Source organism: Carassius auratus, chromosome 44 (assembly GCF_003368295.1).
Source record: "Carassius auratus strain Wakin chromosome 44, ASM336829v1, whole genome shotgun sequence".
Lineage (NCBI taxonomy): Eukaryota > Metazoa > Chordata > Actinopteri > Cypriniformes > Cyprinidae > Carassius > Carassius auratus.
The window spans coordinates 6,494,491-6,520,386 of NC_039286.1; the positions used below are offsets into that span (position 1 = coordinate 6,494,491).

The window sequence follows — 25,896 nt, forward strand, 5'->3', positions numbered from 1 at the left end:
TTTAATCTGTTATTTCCAATAATGCATTGACAGTTTCTTCAGATGTAAACAGATAAATTTAGTTTCACAGTTTCATTTAATCCACATAATACTACAGGACTGCATATAGCATATGACCATTTTTAAGAGACACTAGGATTTTAAACGTTGTATGCATAATAAAATAAAACTAAAATGGCAAAAATGTATGTAAAATATTAGTGAACGCTAGATGGCGCGCTGCACCTTCAGCTAAAAAGCGTACTCGCATTTTCATTATACGTTTAGTAACAATATATCCCATATAAGCTTGTAGAATATAGATATTTGTATTGAAAACAAAATTCAAGTACAACATTTGTTTAAACAAACATACTGTTTCCATCAAAAAATGTTCTTTGATAAGCACTGAGCCACACACTTTATGTGAAACCCTGTGACTTCTCGTGGAATCTCGCGATGGCTGACTCAGACGAGAACACAGCACGGAAATCATGTCGGGTCTTGTCAACAACACAAGCAAGGTGTTTAAACCCTCTTAATGTTTGCATATATTTACACGAAAACCATTTTCTGGGTTTTTGTCACATACATGTTATGGCTGATAGTTGCTGTTTTTGTCCAGCTTCGTTAGACATTTAAGCTTTGAAGATAGTAGCTCAATGTAGAGCTAAATAATAGATTTTGTTGTATCTAAAGGTTTAGTCTGCTATTCGAATATTATTATGTGTTTTCACTTGCTTTTGTATGTTATTGTGTTTTATTTATTGTTTATAATTTGACTATTTAATGCTAAAATGTGATGTATGGTTTGTTATGTATATATGTTTTAGTTGTACGGTTCAGTTAACATGCCAATACTCTCTCTCTCTCTCTCTCTCTCTTACAGTCATGAACATATATTGTTAACAGACATGCCATAAAGTCCCACTAAATAGTCACCCAGGCATCAGTGCTCACATCCCGCTGTCCCCATGACAACCCCTCCTCTGGCCCAGTTCCCTGGGCAACAGGCTCAGGCAGCTCGGGATGTGAACACAGCCTCGCTCTGTCGGATCGGACAGGAGACGGTGCAGGACATTGTCTTACGAACTATGGAGATCTTTCAGCTGCTGAGAAACATGCAGGTAAGTTCATCCCCTCAAGAGCATCCATCCACAGATGAAGACTTAACCTCCTGACACTCTTTCTCCCTGTCTTCTCACTCAGCTGCCGAATGGAGTCACCTATCATCCTAACACTCATCAGGATCGGTTGGGGAAACTGCAGGAGCACTTGCGGATGCTCTCTGTCCTTTTCCGCAAGCTCCGTCTCGTCTATGACAAATGCAATGAAAATTGTGCTGGTCTGGACCCCGTCCCTCCTGAGGTGAGATTATGCTTTCTCTATCGCACCCAGTCTGGTTTAAATGAAACAGACTTACATTTCACATTTTTCATGCTATTAAATAAGCCTAGTGTTTCCAGCTAAAAAACTTTCTTTGCGAAGCACTGAGCCCCACACTTTGCATATGTGGTACACAGGGACTTTTCGTGGAATCTCGCACCTCCTCAATAACTTTGTTTCTTTTCTTTGAAGATTCAAGAACCAGGTTTACCATTGTCTTGAAAAACCTGGATATATGTTGTGGCTTTATTTTAAAAGTAAATTCTAGACCTAGTCATGTTAATAAAATCGTAACTACATGAGCATTAAATATACTTTTTTTGTTAAAAATAATGTATAATAAATAGAAAATGTGTGTCAAAATATATATTTTTAAATATTTGTGTTTACGTCTTAAGTAAGTTGCAAGCAACTGGAAAAGACATCATGGGGCCTTTGAATATTGTTTTGAACATTGGGGTCTTTGAATCAAAAAGGCTGATAAACACTGGCCTATATAGAATAAAACAGCCTTTTCTAAGCCACTGACATGATTGAAGCATCTTGAAAAAAAAAAACACATTTCTCAAACATATTAATTCTGTTATAAGGGGTTGATAACTTTAAAGTGGATTTCGATTGAATATTCAAGAGTGTGTTCATTCGATTTTGTACTTGAGGGAATTCTGTCTATCCATTGCATATACTTGCATGCAAATGTTTTAATTAGTGCACCTTTTCAGTGCTAGCTTTCAGTTTCCAGCAGAGGGAAACATACTTGAATCACATTGTCAGCTTGGCTTCCTATCAGCATTGAAGTGATCCAGTGATTGAGTCCAGCTGAGATTCACTGACTTAGTTTGGTCACCCGAAGAGCTCATTGACGTCATGTCTGGACTCGTAAAGTACAAGCTCTACAAGAGCTTGAATGTTCTTCAGAAACACTTAGGACTTCTGGAAACATCTGGAATAACATACAGTGCTTTAATCGAGATGAAAGGATATATATGCTCTAATTTCATGAGTCACAGACACATATGAAACATGAAGTGTTGCTATGATTTAGACATAATTTGGCCCCCTCAGGAATTAAGACTCAAATGTGTGTGATAGTAAATGAAGCCCTTTAGCGTTGGATCGAATGCACAGCTGGTCTGCTGACTCTGAGTCATTTAAGTGTCATTCGTGCAATCTTTTTTCTTTTATTGAAGAGAGAGGTGGAATAAAGTCATTAGATCTGCAGTTGCTACAACTGGAGGGTATGAGCAAAAGCCTTGAGAGATGGAAATTCAGGTTCTTTTTTCTCATTAACAGAGGTGCTCCTGTGCTAACAGGATATTTATTTTGGCTCGGCCTCATCTTTTTGGATTTCAGGTGTTCTCTTTAGCTCCTGTTGCGCTTTCTCACCAAACAGGAAGTGGATTCGGTGGCATTGCCTCATCACCTTGCTAATTAGCTGCGGCGCTCTGTAATGAACAGCTGGTGAAGTCCCTCATGTCAGCATTTTCCAACCCAGGCAATCACCGGCTCCCAGCGGTGGAATTCACTGCACAACGCAAACGAAATAGCCATGTCATTTCATTTACCACCTCACTTTTTCCATCCACTTCAAAGTAATCAACCCAAGTGAACCTCACTTAATCATTGTTTTCAGGCAGCTGGCAGAACACTTCCATCTTTCAGTGTCTGGACCTTGAGTAATGTGTTGTCTGTGTTATATTAACTAGCTGACTCTTTCTGACTCCACTTGCTGCAGACAGGTGGGTACTTCCTTTGAAGCTCAATGTGAGTTTGGTTCAGAAATAGTTTTGGTTCTTGCTCTTTTCTAAAATTCTTTGGACCTAAAGTGTGCAAAGCTAATTAAATCAGTCCTCGAGCTACGGCTTGTGTGTTTTCTGTCTCTGCTGGGCTGGTCACCCGCCTGTGGTTTGATGCATTCACTTGCTCCACGAACCTGCCAGGCTCTTTTCTCTCTCCCTCCTTTGCATTTCATATGATCAGATTTTTCCTTCTTGGTTTTCTGCTGGCTTGTGAAAGCCTAAAGCTTGTAAGGTCTGTTCTGTAAACCGCAGACCCATGAAATATGAGTTATTCAGAATGTGGGACTTATAACTAGACTGAAATTATAGATAATTTAAGCTGCTCATTGGTTACCTTTGCACTGCTGTTTTTATGTTACAGTTTGACGGGGAAAAGGCAGCCTTACACTACTGTTCAAAAGTTTGGGACCATATATATATATATATATATATATATATATATATATATATATATATATATATAATTATTAAAGAAATTAATACTTCTCAGCAAGTGTTAAATTGATCAAGTGACAGTAAAGATTTTTATATTGTTACTGTGTTACAAAAGATTTCTTTTTCAAAAATATAATAATTGTATTTTATTGAAAAAATATTTTTGTAAGAATTTTAAGGAAAGATAAATCAGGATTTCCATAAAAAATATTATTACTAAAGCAGCATAATAATAATATACAATCTTGAGCTCCAAAATCAATAATTGAAAATTCAGCTTTGCCATCATAGGAATACATTACATTGTTAAATTTGTTTGAAGGATTTCTTGCTTCAAGAAAGCGACAATACATTTGTGTATGAAATAATAATTATTTTATATCATAATAACATTTCACAGTAGCCATGGTAAGCATAAGACTTTCAAAAACATTGAAGAATCGTACTGACCCCCAAACTTATTCGTAGTGTAGATCTTAAGATTTGTAAAATATATTCACTTGTAATGGGTTATTGATGCATAACATGTTTTATCAAGGTATTGGTATGAAATGTATATTTTTATATATATGGGAATATAAGCTGTTCATTTGCTATTTCCCTCCAGTTTATTTTTCATTGTAATGATATGTTGTCGTCACACTAAAAACTCATTAATAGTCATTAACACAATAATGATGAAAGTCTTGAAAAATGTTTTTCCATTCGTTTCCAATTGAAGTTTGCATGATATTACTTCAGTTGTTCTTGAACTCAAAGTTCTCAGATGTTTACAGAATTACAGAATATACATTTTATATATATATATATATATATATATATATATATATATATATATATATATATATATCTTTTTTTTTTTAATGAGAGAGTTGAATTTGTTTTTATGCCCTTGATGGGAAAACCACTACGCAGAAATGATTGTGTTTTTCTTCACTTGCGTGCACTGATTGCTCATCCAGAACACCAGCAGGTGTCACTGTGATGTTAAAGTGAGGAGATCATGATCCGGGGCCAGCAGCTGTGAGACTGTTTGGCAAGGTCACAGAATGATAGAACCTCACAAAAAGAATGACACACTTTATGGATCTCAGAAAGCATGTGTGGATAGAACTTAAACCATTGTTCTATTGTAAATTGAGGGAAACAAAGTCTTACCAAAGGTGAATGAGATTTATTTGAGGGCGGATCTGATGATCTGCTTTTACTGTAACCCTGTCCAAGGTTGATGAGAGGTTGAATTTGAAAGCCAGAGGGCAGTGCCTGTTGAGTGCATTATTTGGGAAAAATAACAGATGGCTAATATGTTACAAAATTCAAAACCTAAGATCTGATTTCTCTGTTTAAGGCTTTTGGATTATGCAGCAATCCATTACTTGGGCTTTACCAGGTTATTTAACTTCACAATCTAATATCTTAAGCTCTTGTGTTGTTCAGACAAAGTAAATGTTTGCATGAAATTGTATTCCAACCATGGAAGTTTTTGCCATTGCATACTTTTTGAGAGTATTTTTCAGGCTTTCACATGTAGCTTTGGATAATGGCCCATCTTAACCCTAGTTCAGGGCGCTCATTTTTAAACTGCCTGGAGATCAAAAGTGATGTTTTTGTTCACAAATACCACCATATCAGTTTCATTCATTTTTAATCCAAGATGCCAGGAAGCCATCAGATTACTCATGGTAAGTAAATAATCAAATAAATACCTCGAGTCTTTTGGTAAAATTCGAAAGGTGCCTCATTGATCTACAGTCGAGCATTAATAATAAATAAATCATTGCTGAACCTTTGTAGCTTGTGGTTTGTGGTTGCTCAGTGATTGAATATCTAGGTTTGCAGTCTGAAGGTTTGCATGTTTAAACCTCACGAGCGGGGCGATTCATGTACTGTCATCATTGTGCCCTTGAGCAGGGCACTTAACCTTTTGTTTTTCCACTGAGACTGGCCTTGTAATAATAGAATTGCAAGATTCTTTGGATAGAAAAATTGCTTTAAAAAAAATCATTAACTGATTCAAAATTGGTTAGAAAACGATCAAGAGTTTTATTTTTCTGTCTTTCATTTTTTAGAAAAGCTCTGATGTTTGGTGTTTTTTCTTTTAGCTCCCTACGAGTGAGTGATTTTTTTTATGTTAAATGCACCCCTTTTTTAGGCACACCTCGCTAGTACCGGGTTTGACCCCCTTTTGTCTTCAGAACTGCCATAATTCTTTGTGGTATTGATTCAGCAATGTGGTGAAACATTCTTTTGGTCTGTACTGACATGAAAGCATCACACAGTTGCTGCAGATTTGTCGGCTGCACATCCATGATGTGAATCTCTCGTTCAACACATCATAAAGCTGCTCTACTGGATTGAGAGCTGGTGACTGTGGAGGCCATTTGAGCATATTGAACTCATTGTCATGTCACATTTTTTGATTTGCAAAAAGTCCCCTGACTCTTTTGTTGTTGTTGTTAACAGAATAGGGGTCAGGGTTTTGGCTAGATAGCCTGCTGGCAGATGCCCATAACTACACCATCTAGACCAAAAATCATCTTTCACCATTTAATGCTTTTTTTTTTTTTTTTTTAATAACTGTGCATTTAATGACAATTAACAAATATCAATTAGTAGATGTTTAACCAGAACCTGATTGTGTGAAGTGTTAAATAGGTGTTATATTTTCCCTGGCTGCTGCTTTTGACGTCACACCTCAGGATAGTTGCTAGTGAAGGGCTTGGAACTGAGCGTGTTCCTGTGGCGCCATCTGTGGCAAACACAAACATGAGTACATAACAGTGATTGAAGTATCAAAAAGTCACTATATGGTAATTTTATTCTGTCTTTCTTTTTTAGCAACTTATCCCTTATGTAGAGGATGAGAGTTCTAAGATGGATGACCGAATGGCCAGTCAAATGCGTGCAACCAGTGAAGAGCGAAGAGAAGTACTGGAAGTAAATAAGGTTAGAATCTTATTTTTTGGGGGATTTTGGACATTTTATATTTGACAGATGCTTTTATATAAAGCGTAGTGTTTAAGGTATACATGAGGACATGCATTCTCTGTGAATCAAACCCCATTGACACAGGAACACTCCTACATCAAACGTTAAAATAATACATTTTAAACAAAATACAAAGTGATTGGCAGTATATATACCTTGCAACTACACATACAACCACATATACACATTAATACTTGTATTCAGCGAGGATGCATCAAGTTCATCAAAATGTGACAGTAAAGAGGTTTACATCTTTCATTCAAATAAATGTTGTTATGTTGAACTTTCTAATCATCAAAGAATCCTGAAAAAACATATTATAGTTTCTGCAAAAATCTTAAGCAGTGCAACTGTTTCCAGCATTGGTAATAATGACAATAATTTAATTACTGAAAAATACAATTATTGAAAACCATATCAGCATATCAGAATGACTTCTGCAGGATCTTGTGATTTTAAAGACCGGAGAAATGACTGGATCCTGAAATTCAGCTTTGCCATCACAGGAATAAATTATATAAAAAATATATTCAAATAGGAAACAGTTATATAATGTTATGATAATTTTTCACAATGTCAATGGTTTTACTGTATTTTTGATTTAATAAATGCAAAAAAATGCATCCTGAGAGGTTTCTTTCAAAAACATTAAAAAAACTTTACTGACCCTAAACTGTAGTGTACTGCACAGTATATAAACTCAAAACAGGCCACTTCACTGCCTGCAGAGATCGGTTTACAGTGTCAAGCAATAAGATGTCTACCATATTCACTTGGATAATTAAGCCATATTAAAAAAACAAAACAAAAAAAACACCTGATGACTCTCTACCGAGAATGTCTTGCAGTAAAAGCGAAACAATCTGATTTTTTTCTGAGCTCCTCTCTGCCATTGAGTCTGCCTCATTAAAAACTGCAGCATGCTCATGAAAGGCAGTCGGTGTGGAAATGCTCATGCGACAAGGGCCCTGGAGCTTTTCACCGGCCAAATAGCCAGCTGCAAATAACACGCTGGATGAGGTGATCATGTTGGGGGAATGAAGGATGTCAGACTCAGGGGAGGTCAAGGTTGCGTCAGAATGTGGAGAGCAGATGTGTTACAGCCTCCCTCATCTGCTTGTGCAGAATTTGCATGTTCAAGGATCTCTGATGTTGGCTAATAGTCACATGACATGCAAGTAAACAAATAAAATGTTTCATGTATTTTTTAGGAATTGTTTATTTTGATTGTCTTTGTTTTAAAAGAGTTTATTTCAGCTTTTCATCCACTACTGTGTGGGAAAGCCTGGAACAATGAATGCATTGATCATCTGTCTGTCTGTCTATCTGTCTATTTAAATCTTACTCTAAATCTATTTATAAAAATGTTATGCATATGCACAGGATCTATAGAAAGATGAAGTATGAAGGATGATGGAAGGACAGATAGACGGATGAATGCAGAGAATGTTATAGTAATGAATGGAGTCATGGATGAACCGGAAGAAAGACATCATTGTTGAATGAACAAATGGATGCATGCATGAAAGTAATGATGCCATGGTTGATGGAAAATTAGCACTCAGGTCAGTTTGTTTAAACATAATGGAGACCGTCTGTCTGACTCATCCCATTGTAGGCCAGGCTGCGCATTTTAATAGAGTCATGCCATTGTCCTGTTGATTAAGTGCCGCCGTTTTCCGTGCCAATGGAGCTCAGGCTTGATTTAGTGAATCTTTCATCACTGTTGCAGCTCCAACAAGTTGGTGAAGTGGTGGAGAGATGTATAGCACGTATGGAGTATGTTAATGTCCCGCTGCTTTATGGGACGTCCCGTCACTGAATGATCACCCTGCTCCCGTTATCTGTCAACTGGGGTAATTGCTGATTGTCAGGGTCCTGGCTGAATAATGCTCCTGCAATCTAGAGCGGCCTTCATCACAATGACCAATCTGTCTTCACACATCTTGTATGTGTTCGGCAGACTTTTATTGTACTTTCCATTTGTGGCGTTACAGAACAGTTTTATTTGTATTTTTTTCTAACGCCAACAGTTGTAATCATATTTTAGTCGCACAGAAATTTTGGTGCAATTTAGAATGGAAAGAGAATGCAAGAAAAGCCATCAATGTAAAGAGATGAAGGTCAGAAATATTCATCATCTGACTCAATAGCATCATTTACTTCAAACCTGTCATCCCTCCCCTCTTTTCTTTTTGACTCTCTGACTGCTTTGGTGTGAGAGGGACCTCACAGATGTGTGAGGCCATCCAAAGGTCCACTGTAGTCGAGGCACGGTCAACTCATCCGAGCAGGCGCTTTGATTGAACACTGCTCTAACTGTTAATAAATTCCTGTCACAGTCCATTAAAAAGGCCTTGGAGAGGCGGCTGCTCTCATTTATTCTCCACCACCCTCCTCTTTTTTTTTTCTCCCTCTCTTTTGCACTTTCTTCCTCACTCGTCCCCATTTTCAGTGTTTTTTAAATACCCTGTTAATTACCCCGTCTGTCCTCTTTATTCAAATGAGAAAGTGAGAAATGTGAGAGGAGAATGTTTGTAATTTTAAATAGGCCTCTCAGAAGGCAGATACCGTGAGCGTAATCAACAACGCTGAGGCTGCGGCCGAGGTGGCGGCACAAGTGTTTACCGTTATCTCTGGAGCAGGGCTGGGGCTGAGGGGCTGTGGTGGAGCTGTGCTCTGATAAACAAACATGCTGGAACCATAATGAGGCGGTTCAGAGAAGACAGTTCTCACCGTACACACACACACACACACACACACACACACACACACGCATGCTAGCAGGAGGCACTCAGTTCTCCACATGATTAGTCAGTTCATATGTCATCCATTAGAACAGGTTTACCAGCTAGAGGCCCTTTAATTGGTGCACATGGGGTCAGGGAGGAAGGCCTGAAAACAGTTCACAGTGCTTCTTTATGCTTCAGGTTGAGCAATTGCTGTTTGTTTTCCAATTATTACCTAGTACTAGTATACGAATAATTAAAATTTTTTTTCTCTCATGCAGTCATTGTAAATGTAACATTTAAACAACAATTAAAGCTACTCAAGGTCTGGAAGGTCTAACAGGTTGGTTTAAAACTAAACAAAAGAAAAAGGAAAAGAGCTTCTTAAAGAGGCAGTTAATTCTAAAAAATGTCCTCTGAAGCCATACGATAGCTTTTTTGTGGAAAAACAGGCACATATTTATTTAGAAATCAGGAGCTCCTTCTCCGTTACTAAAATATCAGTAGCACTTTATTTTACAGTCCTGTTCCTCATGTACATACTATGTACTTATTAATGTTATTTCAATAACTAAGTAATAACTAGGTACTAACCCTGAACCTACCCCTAAACCTAACACTACCCCATGTAGTTACCTTATATTACAGTACTTTCTTGGGTAAGTACACTAAGTACATGTAAGTGCTCGTACTGTAAAATAAAGTATATCTTGGCATTATCAAAATATCTTTGCATTATCATTGATCAGATAATACAGATTCACCCTCTATAAATCAGCGCTCAAATATGAACTGACACTGCTCTGATTTGTCTTGTATTTGAAATGTTATGAGGGAACGTTCTTCAGTTTCAAATCGAACCCTTTTTGTCTCATCAGCCAAATCCAGAGTTTTCCCTTTTCTCCCATAAGAGCAGAGAGGCTAAAATGACATCTTTCTCACTTTAGGCTTTAAAATGGAATTACTGCTACACTTTCCCTGAAAGATTTCTATTGCTCATTTCTCCTTTATGCTGCCTGGGAAGCGCTCATTGGAGCTAGATGAAGTAAGCCCCTGACAGTCTGAGGAGAGATGAAAGAGCCCGCTGTAAGAAAGGGATGCAGGGACATGCCTGATTGGGAATCACACAATCCTTTCTTTAAAGAAAGCTTTCTCTTGTTTTAACAATGTCTTTAGGACCATTGTGTGTTTTTGCATAAAGAAAATGAATTTTCTGCATTGCAGCACTAGTCACAATCCCCCAAATGCAAAACAATCTCAATCTCATAACTTATACTCATACTTATACTTATCTCATAACCCGTTACAATCCTCTCTGGACTTTAGTAAGGTGATATGCTTAATTATTCATGAAAATATAAATATCAATATTCAAAAAAATGTAGTAGTAAATATAGGTTTTCTTTATGCAAAAAACAACCAAACACATAAACATGTCTTGTTTTCAATATGCATTGTTCATATTTTTATAATCCCTTTGAAGGCTCATGCCTTAAGTCTGAAATTCAGTACTGCCTTATGTAAGGATTGTTTCAAACTGATAACATGAAAACACTTCAGCTCACATTTATGTTTGACATGCAATGGTTTCTAATACATTCCATTGCATCAATCATTCCCCAAGTGGGTGCCATCTTTTTTTCATCCCTCTCGTCCTTCACCTCTGATCTATATAGATCTCCTCCCTCCTCCGGCGTCTCGGTCTCATCACATTGGGTTGGGGCTTTAGTTCCTCTCGGTTTGTTTCTCCATCAATCCTTTTACTCCCACTTGTCCCCGTCTCAGCGCTCACACACAGCGCACTGTTTAGCTCAAAACCGAAACGTTCCTTTGAAGAGCTGATGAACTTTTCAACCTGAACATTATGTGTTTAATTGAGTTTAGGTTCTTGTTTATGAATTGCTCTAGTGGAACAAAAATAATGAGATTTGAGAGAGGAAAGGAGATCATTTGCAAATAATTTGCAACTAGATCGGTTTATGTTAATTCAGTTGACAGCCTACGTACATATCTGTGTTTATAGTCGCAGATGGAGTGGGCAGGGAATGGTCATGAAGGGTTGATACAAGCAGTGTAAACGAAGTAACAATAGACAGCTAAATCAATACTGCAGGCTGACAGCAGTCTGGTGATGCAAGATTGAAAAATGTTGGGGAGCAGTGATCAATGGAGACAATCTTCAATTCTTTGACATTTCACACACAGTCTCTCTTTACTGCTGCTTATACTCCAGAGTGGATGTAAGAAAAGAGATTTACAGTACATGTTGGTTCATTTGTGGTGCACGGTAAAGCAAGTATCATTATTACTGTTGCTTTTAGTTCTGAACAAACCCCTTTGCAATACAGACTGGAGTGAAATTGTAAAACTTGTTAAGAAGCGTGTTTTATTTCTTTTCTAAGTGATATTTTATAAATATAAATTTAAATTGAATTCAGTTCATATTTATAAATTAGATTAATTTTAAATTTATTAGGACTATCAAATTGATTAATTGCTATATATATATATATATATATATATATATATATATATATATTATACTGTGGGGATAGAAAGTTTGGGCACCCCTTGCAGAATCTGTGAAAATGTGTAATTTTCAAAAAATAAGAGAGATCATACTAAATGCATGTTATTTTTTATTTAGTACTGTCCTGAGTAAGATATTGTACATAAAAGATATTAACATTTAGTCCACAAGACAAAAAAATTGCTGAAATTATTAAAATAACCCCACTCAAAAGTTTGGGAACCCGTGGTTCTTAGTACTGTGTGTGGTCACCTGATGATCCTCGACTGTCTTTCTGTTTTGTGATGGTTGTGCATGAGTCCCTTGTTTGTTCTGAACAGTTAAACTGAGCAGCGTTCTTCAGAAAAATCTTTAAGGTCCTGCAGATTCTTCAGTTTTCCAGCATCTTTGCATATTTGAACCCTTTCCAGCAGTGAATTTATGATTTTGAGATGCACCTTATCACACTGAGGACATTTGAGGGACTCAAACACAACTATTAAAAAAAGATTCAAACATTCACTGAAGCTCCAGAAGGAAACAAGATGCATTAAGAGCTGGGGGGTGAAAACTTTTGGAATTTGAAGATCAAGGTAAATTGTACTTAATTTGTGTACCGGGAAACATACAAGTATCTTCTGTTGCTTACGAAGGGCAGAACTAAATGGAAAACAATTATATTTCAACAAAATAAGACAAATTTGGCCATCTTCATCGTGTTCAAAAGTTTTCACCCCCCACCCCCCAACGATATACAAAAAACTCATCAACTGCATTTCACCCCCCCCCCCCCTTAAACAGAACTTGTATGTTAAAGATTTTGTATTGTGCCATGTTTAATACAGCACTGTGTTCAGTCTGTTATAGGTGAGGCTTGAAATGCAACACTCACTTTTATACAATATGTAACAGGGGGTCTTTGCTCCATCTCTTTCAAAGACTTTGGTATCTTTTCTGCTTGAATTGTAAAAATGTCTAAAGGAATTTGGTTGAAGGGCAGTTGTGTCAGTTTTTGGTAGATTTCTGTCACTCATCATTTACCGCACTCTTGCCATCAGCAGTCTTTTCATGTAACACACAGAGGGGCCATCTGGCTTCAGCTTTGATCAGAATAAACCGCTGATGAAGCTAGTACAATTTTTGGATGTTCAGCAGCTGCATTAATGCCAAAAGAACACACTGTCCACATCATTGCTCTACAAGATCGTTAACATGGGAGAGATGTATCTACTTCATTCATTTAATTTAATTTATAAAATATACACACACACAAGGCACTCGAACCCCATACTTACCCATCAGGGTAAGCAAATGATGACATGATTTTCAGTTTAAAGCAAAATAGGTTTGTCCCGATTGGACTGACAACATTTTTAATTGTGATTTCTGCCACAACTTTTTTTTTTTTTACGTAATAAATTCATGCAGCTTAATTAGCAAATATTAACATTATATTGCTTTAGAAGTTGTATTCAAAATCCACTGCTCTCAGAAATTCTAGGGGGCATGCGTTTTTGAGATATGAATGGGAATGACGCGTGTAGATTAAATCTAGTCAACAGTTTGAGAAAGAATAAGCAGTACTCCATGGTTGTATTAAAGATGCTGTGATGTCACCTGGATTAGAATGAGGTAGTACATCCTTTCCCGCTCTTCAGTCAGTGTAATCCCCTTGCTTCACTCACAGACACTTACACTAGTAATTCCTGCTCAATCTCAGCAAACAGAAATGCTGAAACAAGTCGAGAGAGACAAGGCGGATTATTCATGTGGAATCCAAGGTCACAGCTTTTATAATGAAGGCTTGTTCTACAGACAGTTTCTGCATTTCGTTTAATTCTACTAAAATGTTCTTCTTTTCAAATTCTTTCTGTTTGATCAGTATCTGGAATAAACACATATTATCTGGAATTTAAGCCACAGTTCTCTATAGCTATTCTATTCATTCTGTTTTTAATCCATTCAGACCTCAGAGACTAAGTTGAGGTTCTCACAGTTTTTGGTGCTATTTATTTATTTATTTTAAACTATTTTTTCTTTGCAAACTGGTGCACTGGTCCTAGCACGTCATCCAGCTGTCACTCAGAGTGTAAAACAGCACATTTGAACAAACCTGAATTTTAATAAGTTCACATTTTGATCAAAAACTCTTCCCTCTGTGCTCATTATCGAGAGAGGCTGCTTTGATCTCATGGTGAGTTGATGAGGTAAGAGAATCAGATGAAGGGAGACGCCGTGTTTGAGCCTAGGACTGAATCATACGAAAAGTAAATGCATGCGGTTGTCTTCATTGTTACAGGCAGCAAAATTCAAAGGATCCTCAAATATTACTTCCTGTTGTCCACGATAGCAATACTATGAGTAGTTGATTAAAAAGAGATACAATTCTGTCATTTATTCATCCTCATGTCATTTCAAAATGTATGATCTTTCTTTCTTAAAAAGAGTATTATGAAGAATGTTTCAGTGTTTTTTGGCAATGAAATTCAGTTGTTGTTTACTGTTATTTACTGTAGTAGGAAAAATTAGTGACCTGACGGTGAGTAAGCACATTTTGTGTGAACTGTCCCTTTAGTAGTCATAATATCACTGTACAAGTACATACTAAAGTGCCAGTTAGACTTGAGTTCACATTTACGTCTATTAAGCAGTCCACGGTGGCTTTACGTGCTCCATAAGAAGCAGTTTTGGTTATGAGAGCTGGACTGCCTCCAACCATTTGCCTTTTTTCTTATAACTGCTTAAACGCTGAAAGCCAGTGTAACGATGAGAGCCCTTATTCAAAGTTAACATCTGTACTGAGAATCATGATCAAGTGAGGCTTTACGTCTGTGCTCTGTGAGAAACTTGTGTCCTCTGAGCTTGCCTCAGGACTCCTGTTTCAGTGCTTGACAACAAGTGCCTCAGACTCTCTTCCTGTAAGTTTTTCTGGAGTAATCATGATCCATGTTGACCCTGCTAAGAAAGGAAGAAGCGATCAATGTAGTGATCTGCCCTGTACCAGCTGGGACCTGTTTACTTATAAGCAGACTTTATTGTGTCTTAATGGTGCTAGACATAAGTTCAGCTCACCAGGGTCATCTCTTGCTGCTGATCCCACCAGGCCTGTTTCTGGAGCTCTGCTATTTCCTAGTAGGGTTGAGAAGCACCACTGCCATTGCCTGCTGTGTGCAATTTGCCTAAAATGTATTATGCGGCATCATTTTGTGTGTGAGAACTTTTGTGCAATTGTGTTGTAGATATTAAACCTACATGCTGCCATTTAAAAGTTTTAGATAATTTTTTTTTTGGAAATGCTTTTATTCAGCAATATCAAGGATGCATTTTATATATAAAAAAAAATGGCAGTAGATTTTTTAGGTTATTACAAAAATTTCTAGTTTCAGTAAAAATGATGATTTTCACCTTCCATGAGGAGGTTTGGAGTCACGACGGTGAACCAATCAAGAACACGACACACACATTTCCCGGAATTCCTGTAGAATTCAACCAATCGAAACGGACCATTTTGTGTGCCTCATGCCTCAGATGTTCAGCTAGCGGTCTGTGGGCATGATGCCTGAGGCAGAGACCAAAGGATCCAGGAAAAAAATATATCTCAGTGCTCTGCTGTCACTGCTAAAAAATGTCAAGTCAGCACCTCTATTAAATTGAATATATTAAAAACATGTATCACTAGCTATATCTCAATGTCCATTGTTGGGTACACCTGTGTAGTACAGATCAGTGCACTGCTTTGCCTCCAGAGCTGTCTGAATTGTGGCAAGGATTCAGCAGACCATGCAGGAAGAATTCCTCAGCAGTTCTAGCTCAGTACAATCACAGCCTCTGCCCATTTACAGGCTGCATGAACCTCTCATTTCAGTTCACCCCAAATTGAGATTGGATTGAGATCAGGGGACCGTGCTGCCATTGGAACAAGCTGAAGTCATAAAACAAGGTGGAGATGATGAACGCTTTGAGACATTGTCCCAGTGGAAGTAGGCAATTCATTTCAAATAGGTAGACTGTGGCTATATAGGGATACAGATGGTCATTTACAATGCTCATACACTACAGCATCTAAATAAAGCACTATTTGTATTTAAGGGTTCCTGTACTAATACACCATTAGCAGCTTGTAACACTGACATGAGGTAGGATTGTATAAGCGCATTATTCTTCTGCTGTGGCCCAAAACCATGAAGCTTCAGAGATGCTCTTCTGCACAGAACCGTTATAAAGAGTGTCAGTTTGAATGACATTTTCCTCTAGCCATTACCTTTAACAAGGTGTTTTTGGCCAGAGAACCTCTCGCTGTTTCCAATACAACACCAGCAATCAAAGTGACTTGTATTCACATTTATTCCCCTTTCAGTTTGGTCAAAAAACAGCTGAACATCTTGACTTTATCAGCTTGTTTTTTTGTGTTGAATTGCTGTCACGTGTTAAACAAGTATATAACTCCTTTTAGTCCTTTACATAAAGCAGTTAAACTAACAAAAGCAATACAATGTATCGATGTTACTTAAGGTAATGTTATGTAACAATTTACACATATACAGCATGTAGTAGTTTTCAGCACCACTTTTCAGTGACAATTACGAATGCGAGTTTGCCTTGTGAATCGAATAGAAGCACAATGTAATGCCAAACATTTACAAGAAAACAGGTTTATTGTGTTATGTCACATAGTTATCACATTATACTGCTAGACAAGCACATAGTGCAACTATAGACTGGTTAATGAGCAAATGACTGGTCAGTGAATCATTTAAGATTTGTGTACTTGAGATACCAGTTTAAGTCAGTGTGATGAATTCTTCACTGAATGAACTAACACAATCATCTGAACGGTTTGGAAGCTTGGGTTTTTGGCATGGTACATGCAAAAAAAAAAAAAAAAGACTAGGGCAAATCAAAATTATCCAGCAGCACCATGTTATTTTGTAACATTTAATTAATTTCTCAGGCAAAATATAGTTTCTGTTGCGCCAATTGTGGTGGCGCAACAGGTGGATTGTGTGGTATAGGAAACATGCACACAGAGAATGCAATTGATCACACTATTCTGCGAGTTTGCTTACATTACTGGCTTCACAGCTCTGCACACTGAAATAATGACATATAATGCGGCATAAGATGAGTTTTGTCATGTTATACAGGTAGTTGTAGGGAAAAAAACCCTTCTATATCATTTTGAAAATAGCTGTGCTGTTACACTACTGAAAAATGTATGTCAGTGACGTTCTGCTCACCAGTGCTGCATATTTACATCTCAATAACTGAAAATATTTATTTCCATTTTTATCACAGAAACTCAAACAGAAGAACCAGCAGCTGAAGATGATTATGGACCAGCTCAGGAACCTCATCTGGGAGATCAACTCCATGCTGGCTGTCAGGAGCTGAAACACACACACATACTCACACACATATGCGTGTGCAGTCATACACTGTTGTAGATACACCGACTGTATTAGCTGCATTCATGTTTTCAGCGGGACATGTAAGATAGATGCAGGAAAGAGCAGCGAGGAACAAAATTGAGACAAGGTAGGAAGCGTGTTCATTTATCTATTAAGTATAAACGTATATACCAATGCTTGTCTCAACTGCTATTTAAAAAGAAAAAAAAGAACAAATGGTCTGACTTTAATTTTAGATATAAAAGCATTCAATTCAAAAAGGAAAAAAAATACACAGCTGTCTACAGTAGCTGCACAATCAATAGTGCTACATTCCAGCTTGTCCAGTTCAATATACCCTACATTATTTGTTATCCCTTATCAGTAACCTCTCATCGAAAATAAATAAATAAATAAACCATGCAAGTCATGTCGTTATAGCATCAAATATGACTTTATTCATTTTCTTATAAATCATTCATACAAAATTGGCATTTTGCAATTTCTTTATTACCGCTATAAAAAGTCTTCTGTTAATTACTTGGATGAAGGGTCAGGACAGGAGGGAGCAAAACCAACACCTCTGAACAAAAATAACCCAAAACAAATGGGTATTTACTCATAAATAGCCTAAAGTGGTCATGCAAGTCTGGTTAACAGCCTAACGTGAGAAATACAGTCGAGTGTTTAACAGATGCTGGGAAACTTTAGTGTCTGCCGATGACGTTTGCCGCTTCTGTCCTATGTGACTGTGGGGATCACAAACTCAGTTGAATCAAAAGGCACAATCAGGGAGAGATCAGTGATGTTTTTGAGCATGACTCCATATTGCTTATTGCTAATCACAGAACATAATGGAAGATAAATAAAATGCTAATTTGACCAGTTAGCCTTGAGACAGGATGATCTCGGCAGAATGAAAAAGTACAAAAACAATGAAAGAATCAGTTTGCCAATGACAACATATGACAATTGCATGAGTTTAAATTTGCCAAGATTCTTTGGTGATCTTGCAAGTGTGTAGTGGTAGCAGCAGCATTCAACAGGCCAATTTCAAATGAATGGCTTTGTCACGTTAAGCTGGATAATTAAAATAACACTGGCGCCGATGCAAACCCCTATCAGTGTGTCGTCTGCGCTGACAAGGGCCTTGGGCAGATCTGGATGATACTGGGCAGATCATAAGCCCTGGTGACAGTGTTGGCAAGGGCATCGTGACGGGATGGGATGCACATATTAATCAAAACAGACATCTGATGCACACATCTAACCTCTAAAATCATCTTGGATGAATCATCCTATATATAACGGTGTAGATCCAGCTGTATGAACAAGGATCATATACATTGTATTTGAAGTGTATATAATCGGCCAATGAAATTGTGCAAGGCCAGACGTTAACTGTGTGATATGACAACCACAGGTAAAAATGCTAGGCATACATTTTTAAATTGGATGATTTACTGAACTTAAAACTTAGCCAGATGTGTGCCGTTTGTTTAAAAAAAAAAAAGGACAGAAAAGGATGACAAAGGCATAATTACTAATGAACATTTTATGCTAGTAGTAAAAGCTAGAAGCTTTCAAGGACTTGAAATTAACTCACATACTTGTATAACAAGATTCAAGCAAGCACCAAAATGTTAAATGTCAAGATGGACATTTAAAAAATTGCATTCAGGCCGTTATAAAGATTTTCAGTTCATTCTGATAATGTCAGATGAAACACAGGAGCTTTACTACAGAATTTATCAGGCCTTTAACTCGTGATTCAGTGTCAAATAGCTTATTAAAATACAATGCACAACAATTTAAGTCTGCAACTTGGGTCTTAAACAACATTCAGTGTCAGGTATGCATTTAAATTTCAGCGTGGGCTGACCATGACCACGTAGAGGGGAAAAATATGTAGTGTACATCATGTCACATCAACTGAATTCTGATGCATTATGTGAAGAAAACATGAAAACGAAGAGGAAAAAAAAGGCTTTGGCTCACAGCTGGCACATTTTAAGTCCAGTCACCTTCACAAAAGGCCACTGAAGCACGGCACTCCAAGTCATCAGACATTCAAGTACCTGACTCTGGAAAACAGTGAAAAACCCGACGTCTTGAGAGCCGTTCCCTTGATAAGAAATCAACAAGAATGGATGTACATTTTGATCTAACAGAAGCATACTTGCCACTTTCTAGGGTACATAAATTTGCCAGGTGTCCATTTGTGGCTCAGTGAGTTTTATATGCGAAGGAGTCGCATTTAAAATAGGAGGCCGAAGGGGAGAATTGAGGCAGTGTTTATTGAACTTTGACGGACAGCTCATTTTTCACAGGGACAGGGAAGATAGAGGAGGTGAGAGACGTCTCACTTAAATTACAGCCATAAGTCCTTACGATGCAACCTGTCACGCGCTGATGTCTACCAAAGTTTTCCCACCTAAACAGATGGTGTTTCTGCACTGTAAGCTCTGCCTTTGTTTCCATGCTAATTTTTCTCTCGACTATGACAAACTTTTTTTTTTTCAGCCAGGCTGTTTAATAACATGAGGATTTAGGGATTTCTAATGAATTTCTTTATACACTTTAAGGTGGATTTGCATGAATTAATTAGGTAGGGAGGGTTTGACAAGCCACTTAAGGCAAATCATTAGTCTTGGCACCATTTTTGAAAATAAGAAATAAAATACTGCAGGGTTTTTAAATGGTTTTTATGCCACTAATAAGAGGGACCGCCGTTTCGAATGTAATGTTATGGCCCTTTTTGGCACAATGCTATATTTCTGCGTCTGTGAACTTTTCACCTGCACCGTCTACATCACAGCCTTAAATTACTTCCACTGAAACTAAATGATTATGAAGCCTTTTGAAAAGGAAAAAAAAAAAACCCTAACACCACAAAATTGGAAATAAAACCATAGGCTTAATCATACACAATCATGGCTCAAGACCTTGGAGTGAACTGATTCTGAAAAAAGTGATTCTGACATCCGAGGCAGGAGGATGGATGGATGGATCTAGATGTGGCGGGGTGAAGAAGTGCTAACACGATGACGCGTCCCTCCTGTCGTCCAACAACTCGCTCATGTGCTGGGAAAGACAAGTTTTTCTTTGTGATTTGTTACCAACCTTGAAACAAAACTAAATCTTCCGAAGAGTTAAAAGTGTGTCACGTGTGTCTGAAGGTCCACAGAGGCCGTCACATCCTGCTGGCCTTGTCCTTTGCTTGTGTCTATCGCAGCCCCTTGTTGAATGTCCGTCAAGGGGCGCCAGTCTGGTCAGAGCCGCTCGATCTCCCTGTATTTCTTACGGAGGATGGAGACCTGGTCCTTAAACAGAACGGGGTCCAGTCTCATTTGGGAGTGGACCAGTGGCATGCCGCCAAACCAGCTGGCGAACTTGTTCATGCAGGTCTGGCGCTGGGCAAAGTGGTCCGGGTCCGCCCAACGTGAGGCTCGAGATGACTAAGAGGAACAGATGTACAGTGTTAGATGGTTTGCTCAAGCTCATGTAGGTTTAATTATCTACACTTACCTGACCCATCATGGTCTCCTTGTACTGCTTTTTTTGTGTGACCTTTATGGGCGGCAGCTTGGTGACAGCAGACACTAGGAAGTTCATGAGGATGTCCTCACAGTTGGCCAGCTGGTCCACCATGCTCTTCAGGCTACTTGGCAGGAAGTGGGAATACAGGAAGTGGTAATATCTGGAGAAAAGGACAGAATGGAGGGCATGGATGTTTGTCAAGGACAGGTTGAGACAACCAAATCATAAATTCAAACGCTCAGTGTTGGACTGGATAAGCGATATTGATTTGTTATTCGTTAACTACAAAAAACCCAAAATCAGACTTTTAATTAATAAACTTATTTTTTTCCAATACAGTTTTCCTTAGATATAAATTTAATGCCTGCTTGTCCTATAAATGTGTCCTTGCCGCAAATTTCTAGCTCACTGCGGAAACTGCACATCATTTTTTTCTGAAACAACTGAACGATTCCACATTTGTGGTGGCAACTTTACAAAAATAATAATCTTTATTTAAAATTTATATTATGCATGTTAAATTAAATACAATTACATAATAAAATAATTATATTGCCAAGAAAATTATTTCATATAAATACTTCTGTGGTATTTTAAGAAAAATCATGTCCTCATTCTCACGTCTGTGGTGTTACCATGATAGAAAAAGATCCTTATATTTGGACTTCCTGTTTAAGATTATGATTGCTTAATCTGTGGATTCATATAATCATATTAATATTTACAAAAATCCGCCTGGTTTAATTATCGCAATGGTAACATTTTGAGAAGTCTACAATTATGTACATTTGTGATGTCACTGCTTTTAATTTTGGACATAACCAGCATATCACTCGAGTATGAATTATTTAATGAATTTCAATAAGCATTTACTCGACCTATCACATGATCTAACATGTAGAGTCACATGATCTTTCAGAAATCATTCTACATTTCTTATCAATGTTGAGAATAGAAAACACGTATTCTTGTATGAATTCTTGAATGAATATACGTTTCAAAAGTACAGCATTTATTTGAAATAAAGTCTTTCACTTTCGATCAATTTAATGCATCATTACTGAATAAGTTTACTTTTCTGGCAAATAATGAACCCGAACCATTGAATGGCGGTGTATATTCACCCTTATGCAGTAGAAATACACGTGCACAATTAGAATGTAACAGGAAGGCACAGCCCTAATTTCTTCCCAGTGAAGCAGCTGTTTCCAGATGCAGTACCTGTGGTAAATGGCAGCTCCGGTGAGAACCATGGAATAGTCATTGGTCCATTTAGAGGTGTAACCCCAGCGCTCCTTATTATTGTCCCAGAAATGACTGCGGGCAGGATATCCCACAATTCTCTCAGGGAAACTCTGCCACACTGTGAAGGCAAAGTCCACCTGCAAGGCAACGTTGATCTCAAGTTAGAAGCTACTCGCCAAACCAGTGCTATAAAGAGTTAAAAACAAGGAATAAAGAATCGAGGATGGTGGCATGAAGGCTCTCTCATGACAAAATCCAGACACAACGACACACACAACCACACACACACACACACACATAAAAACAAACTTTCAAAGCTGCAGGCTGAGAAGATGCCCTCCTTTTTCAAAGATCAAAGCATTTAAACAAATAATTACTGAAACATATCAAAAGTGTCAGTGGCGGAGCCTCAGCTGGATCTCAAGTCAGCAGTGAATTGAACAACACACACACACACACACATACACACCCACACAGACTAACTATATACAGTGAAACCTTGGCGTAACCCCACCAGCAGTACATCCACCTCACATGTGATGCCCAAGTCTCCAGCTACACAAATGGGTTTTTATGGGAGGGAGAGTTCAAGAAAGAAAGAGTAATTGGAGTTTCTCTGCAGTGTGGTCAAGATAACACATGATTAAAGATATCCATTTCAGGAAGAAAAAAACCAAGACACAGATGGGAAGACAGGTCTAGGAGGTTGACATCAGCTGTGTGTGCTCACACCGACTCTGCTGCCTCTGATAAGGGATGGCCATTTCTCACTGGCGTACAGTGCATAATGTAGGGGACTGAAAGAAGCTGAGAGAGGGAGGAACCGAGGGCTGAAGAGGCCATGCTGAGCTGATTATGGGGGGTGGAAGCCAAATCTGCACTGCCAGCTGAAAGGTTGGGGATTTAAGCCGAGAGTGGCTGAGTGAGGAGGGAGGGATCACAACCCTGCTCAAACGATAAGGTGTCTTTCACTTTAAGGAGCTAAAGGGTTATGGATCTAACATCTAGCCTATTGTTAGCTGCAATGGATGCAATTTTCAATATAAGTCTGGGGAAAGAGCAGTCTTGTTCCCTGAGGCACGCTTATGTTGTTATTCAAGTTATCTTCCACCAAAATCTTTTTCATCTGTCTGAACCTTTCAGCGTAGTCTGGCTACTGTACTGTAGCTAAATGTAAATGACCCCAAGACAGCAAATATATATAATACACACACACACACACACACACACTTAAATATAATATGTAATGTAGATCTGTAATAATTCAATAAATAACATGAGTACTACTTTATGGATTTAAAGTACATATGTCCATCACTGATGATTGGTGTTTTACTCATTAATGTCATTAAACTTGTTGTGTTTTGATGTTAACTATGTTAATTAAATGTACATGATTAAAATAAATCAATTTCATTCAATGTAACATCTTGGTTTGTTTAATTAATAATGAGAAAAACATCAAAAAACAAACCCTGATAAACCTTTCCCATAAAAGGGACTAATCAGTTTCAATCTAAACACACGTTTACAGATGACATTTCAATCAGCTTTGATGGTTCCAAATCAAATCTTTTTAAATTAACATCATAGCTATAACTGCATTAAATGTGTCTTTAAAATCGCTTAGACCAAGCTAAAAGTGGAAGACCCCAGAAAACGGCAAAAATGAAAGATGACATTTACAGCCATGAATAGTGATAGAAAATGCAAAAAGAAACTTTGCAGGAGGAAGCGCAGTCTTCAGCAGGCTAACAGAGCTCAGGACGGCAGTCACCTTCATCACTGCTGATGTGTGAGTCAGAGAGAGAGTCCATACCTCAGTGGTCGACAACACTGTGTCCTCATCCAGACTTAACACTGCATCGCTGATGATACTGTCATAGGGCTGAAACCGACTGCTCATGACCTACAGAGACAAAGTGAATATGTACAGTCAGATTTTCTCTTAATACTTCAGACAAAGCGTGTATGCCTCTCTTCATATTTTTCTCTGTTTGGATTAAACTCTAAATATTTGGTTACTATTGTGCATGTGTGGCTGATGTGGAATGTACAAAACAAGACACAGATTGAATTCCTGTCACAGATGCATACAACAAAAGGCCACCCATACACAACCCCTCACAGTGCTTCAGAAACATGGACACACATGCAAACATTTCATTGAACTTCTGTCAAAACACATATGGACAAATAAGGCCCCAATAGCACTAAACGTCAAAACAGTATCAGGAAGTGGCAAACTGAGTCATGAATACCCCAAAAGAAGACGGTGTCTAAAAGCACAACTAAACAGGAAATAATTCACACGTGCTTCCCATTGTAAATCCCCCTGAGACACGCAAGCAGTCTGCCAGCAGTGCCCGCAGGGAACACTCCACATACAATCTGCACTTCGAGAAAGCCACAACCTCAATATGAAGGTGAAAGATGAGGAATGTGCAGGTGAGTGATGGCCCTGTGAAGTCAGGATTAAATCTAACGCTGGAAGTCTCAGATCGCTCTCCTTCAAATCCACAGACGCCATAGAGGCGTACCTCAGAATCAAGTTTGAAAACTGAGTTGAGTCATGTTTCAAGCAGATTTCATTTTCTATATATATATATAATTTTATTTATTTATTTATTTTTAAAAGGATAAAAACATTTCAAAAATGTATCTTTTGTTAAAATATTCTCTGCCTTGGACTAACTTTCCCGTTGATGTAAGTCAGCTTGCTTGTTTTTCACTATCCAATCAAATCCCGGTGGCTAAAATCAAGTCCAGCCTTATATAATTTTCCTTGGAATATTACGCTTCAACAAAATTAAAGCAATTCTCAATAAGTCATTCATGTTGTTTCATGTAGTCCTTAATGTAATCCAGTGCAGCACAGCTGTACCACAGGAAGTGAGTCTGAAAGGCACAGTGTTCTCTGTAGGATCTCAAATACTGTAGAAATGGGAGTTTTTAATTAATAAGGAAAATGTCCAAAGCAACACTTCAGTGAGGCATGGGACCAGGCTGTCAATCATGGTTTAAAAGAGCTGTCAGCTAGCACACACACACACACCACTCAGTAAACAAGACAGCCACAAGCCTTCAAACCACAGGCTGCCTGGCACTACTTCACTGCTCTCTTCCCTGAACCAGAGGAAAACGAATCCCTCTCCGCTCCAAACACTGGGAAACAACACTCACACTCACAGTCCCTCTCTGTTCCACAGAAACATCCAAACAAACCATATGAGCAACTATGAAAGTACAGGATGCCGTGTTGTGTCACTAATATTTTAACTCCAACACATATAAATATAGTCACAATACTTTAATCATGGCAATAACCTTCATTACCAATGAAAAACATCACACATACACTACCATTTATTTTCAAGAAAGAATTTTCTTATGCTCACCAAGGCTGCATTTATTCAATCAAAAATACATGAATACTGTCAAACACTAGTAAAAATTAAAAATCACAATTTTTCTATTTTACAGTCTCATTTCAGCAGCCATTACGCCAGTCTTCAGTGCCACATGATCCAGTAACGCTGAATCCAATTCTTGTCATTAACAAACAATAACTGCATTTGCCTCAGTAAACTCCTAATTTGCAGCTTATTAACAGTTAGTAAGGTAGTTGTTAACTTTAGGTATGGGATAGGATTAGGGATGAATATGGTGATGCAGAATATGTGATTTATAAGTAAAAACAGCCAGTATGTTAATATGCATGCAACTTTTACATGAACTGTTCCCTCCTGGAGGAACCATTGACCCTCTAACATTTACACTTCTTGTTTTCTTTATATTTATTATAACGTGTATGCTACGTGTACTGCGTTAGGCTAACAGAGACTTGTCACAGTGCTTTCATATTATTGCACTTTTGCTGGTTTTAATTGCTTCTATTG

General features: G+C 37.9%; 2 protein-coding genes across 2 annotated transcripts in view; one reads left to right on the forward strand and one right to left on the reverse strand.

Annotated features, from left to right (window-relative positions):
- The first annotated feature begins 425 nt into the window (after positions 1-425).
- Positions 426-18,746, forward strand: LOC113062295 (mediator of RNA polymerase II transcription subunit 30-like). The gene is made up of 5 exons (XM_026232043.1): positions 426-503; positions 869-1,106; positions 1,189-1,347; positions 6,438-6,545; positions 17,121-18,746. Exons 2-5 carry the CDS (start codon positions 954-956, stop codon positions 17,214-17,216), a joined length of 516 nt encoding a protein of 171 aa, XP_026087828.1. The 5' UTR covers positions 426-503; positions 869-953; the 3' UTR covers positions 17,217-18,746.
- LOC113062294 (exostosin-1b-like) overlaps positions 17,648-25,896 on the reverse strand; it is a 74,538-nt gene continuing 66,289 nt past the window's right edge. Inside the window, exons 8-11 of the mRNA XM_026232042.1 lie at positions 23,817-23,906; positions 21,974-22,134; positions 20,741-20,912; positions 17,648-20,670 (exon numbers count right to left, since the gene is read on the reverse strand). Of these exons, the coding sequence (XP_026087827.1) occupies positions 20,485-20,670; positions 20,741-20,912; positions 21,974-22,134; positions 23,817-23,906 (609 nt within the window). The 3' untranslated portion in view covers positions 17,648-20,484. The remainder of the gene's footprint in view (positions 20,671-20,740; positions 20,913-21,973; positions 22,135-23,816; positions 23,907-25,896) is intronic.

Excerpts from the sequence above, each read along its gene's own strand:
- LOC113062295 (XM_026232043.1), top strand. The coding sequence starts at position 954 with ATGACAACCCCTCCTCTGGCCCAGTTCCCTGGGCAACAGGCTCAGGCA. Across the intron at positions 1,107-1,188 it reads AGCTGCTGAGAAACATGCAG|CTGCCGAATGGAGTCACCTA; the intron begins GTAAGTTCATCC and ends CTTCTCACTCAG. Across the intron at positions 6,546-17,120 it reads AAGTACTGGAAGTAAATAAG|AAACTCAAACAGAAGAACCA; the intron begins GTTAGAATCTTA and ends TTTTTATCACAG.